The 6,000-nt window shown below is 36.1% G+C and overlaps 1 protein-coding gene across 5 annotated transcripts in view; it reads right to left on the bottom strand.

The window, feature by feature from the left end:
- Positions 1-221: 221 nt before the first annotated feature.
- LOC126266706 (glycerol kinase) overlaps positions 222-6,000 on the bottom strand; it is a 190,084-nt gene continuing 184,305 nt past the window's right edge. For all 5 annotated transcript variants that reach the window (XM_049971150.1, XM_049971151.1, XM_049971153.1 and 2 more), the window contains exons 10-11: positions 3,252-3,389; positions 222-1,325 (exon numbers count right to left, since the gene is read on the bottom strand). In XM_049971150.1, coding sequence (XP_049827107.1) covers positions 1,240-1,325; positions 3,252-3,389 — 224 coding nt within the window. In that variant the 3' untranslated portion in view covers positions 222-1,239. The remainder of the gene's footprint in view (positions 1,326-3,251; positions 3,390-6,000) is intronic.

The raw sequence follows: 6,000 nt of genomic DNA, 5'->3' as shown, positions 1-6,000 counted from the left end.
ATTTGAATCATATGTCAGAGTAGAAGTGTAATGAAGCTATAAATGTTTGCACAGCAAAGAACTCCAATTTCTTCATAGTCAACTACCAAAGTACTATCAAGTTTGAGAGAAATACTGCTGCATGAAGACCACCACCATTTTAGATTAATACTCAGAGCAAATACCAGTTTTCTTTGATCTGGTAATAAGGCTAAAACCAACAGTAAGGCTATAACAAACAGTTCTTTCTAACATTTTTATTAATCTGTTCATCTGTACAAAAATCAAAGCTCTATGCAGTATAGTGTACATTTGTGCAAAAAATCAAAGCTCTACGCATTATAAATCTCTATATGAGGACTGAAGCATAATTCAAGAAAATAAAATTTTTGCTTCAAATTTAAGTAATGTAAGCTCATTCTCATATAATCTCTTGAAAAGCTTCACCTTTGGCACACGCAACATCATCTGACAGCTAAGTGATTTATGATTATCACATGGAGAGTACAGATATGAGAATGGTCAAACAAGTGTTGGATGGATATTAGTCTTTGTGAACTCAGGGAGGCTGGTTGTTTAATATCTTCCACATACTTCACAGCCATTCTGCATGATGGTAAAAAAAAATCTGTTTAATCTTCGTACCGCTTATACTTTTACACTGCCAGTTTACCTTTGTCACTGATCCATCTGTAATACTTTTTCCATTTTTCCTATTACAGTGCTCAAATGTTACACACACCATACACTACCCCATTCCATTAGATATTATTAATTTTCTCCCTGTTTCACATATTTGTAAATGAAATCAGTTATTGGACTTGGGTGTCGGATGGCTATAAGCCTAAAAGTAGGACTGAAAAACAACATATAGCAAAAACAAACACAGACCAAATTGAAATATAGAAACTATCATGTGTGTCTAGCATTAGATGCAGCAGTAGCTGATGATGAGAAGGCACATTATTAGATTCTATTCTTGCTGATGAACTTGCTTCTTATGAATACATTTCCTCTGATATCTGGAGACGTTTAAACTCAGTCATCATATATGAAAAGGACACAGTATTAATCATACTCTGAGGAACTTCTTCTTCTTCTTCTTCTTCTTCTTCTTCTTCTTCTTCTTCTTCTTTACCCGTTGAGATTTAGTGATAGATGCAAAAAAATTTCGTTGAAAACTACAGGTATCTCATGGCCTACAGAAGATTCACAAGCATATTAGGTCACATTAAACAATCCCATCTACCATTTAGATATCTATATTTCATCATTTGAGTCTGCCACTTGCCAACCAAGGCTTCTTTCTACTGCCATTTTCCATTTAGAATATCGAAGATTTCGTTCTGTAAAAAAAAGTGTGTAATATTACAATCTTTGTACTAAATATTGAAAATGAGTATATTAAACAAGAATATGAGTAAGACATTATTTCTTGAAATGAAACTATGATCACATGTAGACAAATGCTAGCTTTTGATATCAGAGTTGCTAATGTCATTCCTGTCCTCGAACATTTTTTTCAAAACTTTCTTAATTTTTATTTTCCATTACCTGTTGTCAGCTGATGTGTGCTTCAATTTTGTCTGGCTTTCGCTTATCTCGGACTTCTCAATTTCCCTCCCTACCATTATTTGTCATCAACAGTTCATTGTTGATTTTATTCTTGTCCTTTCCTGCTGAGTCTTAGGAGTATAGAATCTTTCTGTAATTTATAAATGATTTCATTCACCAAATACTTTCATTTTTTCAAGAAGCAACCTCTGATTACAAAATCTAGCATTTGTGGCACCTTCTGTTTCTGCTTATGTCTGTTGTGTCACACCAGAAAAGTTTTGTATCTGTATTAGGTTACTGTCTTTGATATTAGTTAAGTGCATAAAAATAATTATGAGGAAGTCAATAAACTACTGAGCCTTATGTAGAAATCAGCTGAAAAATAAATAAATAAATTAACCTAAAAAATCTGTACTGGAAGAAATGGACTATACAAGAAAGTTATAAGATAGTCATGCACGTCAAATCTGCAGGGAGCATTCACTGTAACAACACTTCCTGACTGATAAACGTGAACACTTAACCAGGACTTAAACTAGGCACTTTGCTTTCATGATCAATCATCTCATCAAGTTAATGTAATTGTAAATAAAATAGAAAGAAACTTCCACATGGGAAAAATATATTAAAGACCTCTCCTTCCCTCTTTCCTGAAGAAGCAACCATCGGTTGCGAAAGCTAGTAATTCTGTGTGTGTGTTTGTGTGTTTTGTTCATTGTGCCTGTCTGCCGGTTCTTTCCCGCTTGGTAAGTCTTGGAATCTTTGTTTTTAATATACTTAATGTAATTGGATGGATAAAAAAATATACTTACCAAGTGGCGGAAGGAGAACATACATATAAAAAAAGGTTTTACTTATGCAAGCTTTCAGAGCCAGTGGCTCCTTCTTCTGGCAGAAGGGTCGAAGGGGAAGGAAGAGGGAAAGGAACTGGAGAGTTTTAGGAAAAGGGGTAGAGTTCAGAAAAGTCACCCAGAACTTCGGGTCAGTGGAGACTTATTGGATGGGATGAGAAAGAAAGACTTCCTTCTCATCCCATTCAGTAAGTTTCCCCTGACCTGGGATTCTGGGTGACCCCCCCCCCTCCCCTCTCTCTTTCCTAAAGCTCTCCAGTTTCTTTCCCTTCACCCCTCTTCCTTCCCCTTCAAACTTTCTGGCAGAAGAAGGAGCCACTGGCTGTGAAAATTTACATAAGTAAAACCTATTTTTAAATGTGTGTTCTCCTGCTGACACTTGGTGAGTAGATTTTTTTTATCTATCCAGTTACATCATACTGTCAAAAATGGATTATTTTCATTGTATTATCAATTTATCTATCAAGGCATGACTTACAGCACAAATCAGAGCTTTAGCTACCAGTAACTCTCTCAGATATTCCATATTCTAGGGTACTAGTACAGTAAGATATGCGGGGAAGCCTCTGAGAGTATTTGGAAAGTGGGGAGGTGTACTTGTTGAGGGGAGGAGTGATGAAAAGAGGGAATGAGAGTAAAGGATAGGCTAAAAGCATTGATGTAGAGTAGTGCACAGCTTTGTTTATGTAATGTACATGCATGAAAATGAAAAAATTGTTTCCACTGGCTGAGAAAAGTAATATTTCAGAAGCTTTGTCTTTCTTAAGTTGTTCATATTTTTGATTCAATAAAAGGAAAGAAATACTTATTTTCAAAATAATATTTTATCAAATATTTTTTTCGAAAGTTATTCAAAATAGTTACCTTCGTTACTTATAGCAGGCTTAAATTCATCACAGAGAGTTGGATGAAGCTCTGTGGTGTCCCAGACCTCTATTCCTTCCGCACTGCCAGCAGCCATGGCTGCCCCTAAAGCCGTTGTTTCACTCATAACTGGTCGTTCTGCAAAGATAAAAGAAAATGTTAAGCAGTTTCTTGCACAGAAACACATGAAATAAAGTATGGGTTTGTGAAATTGAGCACCATGAGCTTAAAAATATTTTATTGTGTTAATCATTCGTCAATGGCGAGGGCTTGGCTTATGATATTTTCTCAAGCAAATCATTGACCAGTATCCTCATTAGCTTAGAAACTTGGTTTCTGTTAAATAAGTTGACTCTAAACATATCTAAGTCTCACATGATGCAGTTCAAAAGAGAACAGTCAAAATATGAGCACATTAAGATTATTCACAAAAACCAAGATATAGAAGAAAATTATGACTCAGTCAAGTTCTTAGGATAAAATTTGCATAAAAATTTGAGCTGGCTGGCATGTATCAAGTACCTAGATGACAAAGTGAGCAGTTTTTCATTGCAGTTCAAATATTATCAACTCCAGCTGGCCTAGACATGTAAAAAGTAGCATATACTTGAATCCTTTATTATGTATGGCATTGCTTTTTGGTGAAACTTGGCTTATGTGGTATCAATACTAAAGATACAAAAAGAAATATCATTATGAATATGTGCACTGTAGATCAGAAACAACCATGTTGCCTGTTATTTAGAAGCCTACAAATGTTAGTTCTCCCACTCCTATATGTTTATGAAATTATTATAGCAACTAATCAAACAGGAATTATTTCAAGGAAATTACTTTGTTCTTACATACGACACAAGACACAAACAAAAACTGTTGCTTCCCATTAACTGTCGCAAGCTGTATGCCTGTGCTCCTCAATACAAAGGAATCAAAATTTATCACAAATTGACAGGGATCTAATTAACGGATATGAAGTTGGGTCCACTGAAAAGAAAGCTATACAAGGCACTGATAGTGAAATGCAATTGCTCAGTGGACAAAGTAATGAAGAATGAATTTGTGACAAAATGAGGTGCACTGACCCTCATTGCATGAGCAAGTTTCTGGTAATGTCACAAACTGTTAGACTGAATTGGATGCAACTTGTTACATACCCTACTAAGGGTGTAAAGCTGTTCACAGAAATATAATTTTAGTGTTATATTGTCATTTATTAGTGTAAAAATTATTGTAACTATAATGTACATTTCTGACATGCCTCCTGTGCGAAAGACAAACAGATAGAAAATGTATATCATGAAATGACTAACATCCAATCCATATCCCCCCCCCCCCCCCCCAAAAAAAAGAAAATAAATAAAAGAAAATAAAAAGAGGGAGGAGGAGGGGAGGGGGGGAGGAGGAGGAGGAGGAGGAGGAGGAGGAGGAGATGAAGAAGAAGGAAATTGCTGCCCATGGATGACAACTAACCTCTGAGCTTGAGCTCTGACGTGGCACCCAGTTTTAAATTAACACTAATGGGAAAGAGTTAGATATTAGCAATCATAACATGGGGTAAAACAAATATCACAGAATTTAAATAATTAAACAAAGGGAAGTTCAGAATGGAATAATAAAAATATTATGAAAAGGATAGATTAAAACTTGCCATGTAGAGGAGACACTGAGTTGCAGACAGACACAATGAAAAAAGCTGTTATACATTTAAGCTTATCCCTTTTCATAATATTACCTTAAATGATTAATATTCATCCATTTCTGTATGAGCTAGATTATTACTGACAAAATACTGCATCACTAAACTACAAAGTGATGTTTTTGTATGAAAAAATGTAAACACTTCACAGAGAGTATCAAGTATTAGGCTATAAAAGAAAAATTTGTCATCGTAATTGGTCACAAATGGTTTTGCAAATAATTTATTATGCACTTCTAGGCTTTAATGATCATCTTTAGGTAGTTATGATCTAGATTTGATCTCTAGCACCTATGGTGGTGTCTATCTGGTGACATGATTACATCTAACAAACCATCCAAAATCTACTGAGGACCTATAATAAGCAGCTGACCGTTTCGTGTGCGTGTGCGTGTGTGTGTGTGTGTGTGTGTGTGTGTGAGAGAGAGAGAGAGAGAGAGAGAGAGAGAGAGAGAGAGAGAGAGAGAAAGAGAGAGAAAAAGAGAGAGAGAGAGAGAGAGAGAGAGAGAGAGAGAGAGAGAGAGAGAGAGAGAGAGAGAGAGAGAGGGGGGGGGGGGGTGGAACCTTAGATACGTCTTCAAGAGATGAAGATAGAGATGCTCAGGGAACTTGATCAGAGCTGGTTGGATAAAGATTTGGCAAGCCACGGGTTCCAGCTATGGGTGTTAAAACACTGACAGTCTTCTAGAAATATAAACATTGGGTATTGTGTCAACTTCTTGAGATAAAGAGGTTGCCTCCTATCAAGCACAATTTGGTGACTGATGGACACATCTGCAAACCAGAGGCAACACAGCACAATCTACAGGCAGCAAGGGCAGTTTGTAATGTAATGTGATGCACTGGACATAATCAGGAGTGCAGCAGCGATTCAAGTAACACTTTATGAAATAATTAAGGCCATATCTTATGTGACACAAACTACAGCACTATTTGGGTTTGCCTGCCATGTGTTTGGCATTCAGATTCTGATCTAGCATTATTGTGAATATTAATTTCATGTTTCCTGGAAGTGCTCACAGTTCTGGTTTTTGTTTTTCTGTGAAAGTAAAT

The sequence above is a fragment of the Schistocerca gregaria genome, chromosome 4 (assembly GCF_023897955.1).
Source record: "Schistocerca gregaria isolate iqSchGreg1 chromosome 4, iqSchGreg1.2, whole genome shotgun sequence".
Taxonomy (NCBI): domain Eukaryota; kingdom Metazoa; phylum Arthropoda; class Insecta; order Orthoptera; family Acrididae; genus Schistocerca; species Schistocerca gregaria.
This window is presented reverse-complemented; position numbering and strand designations above follow the sequence as displayed.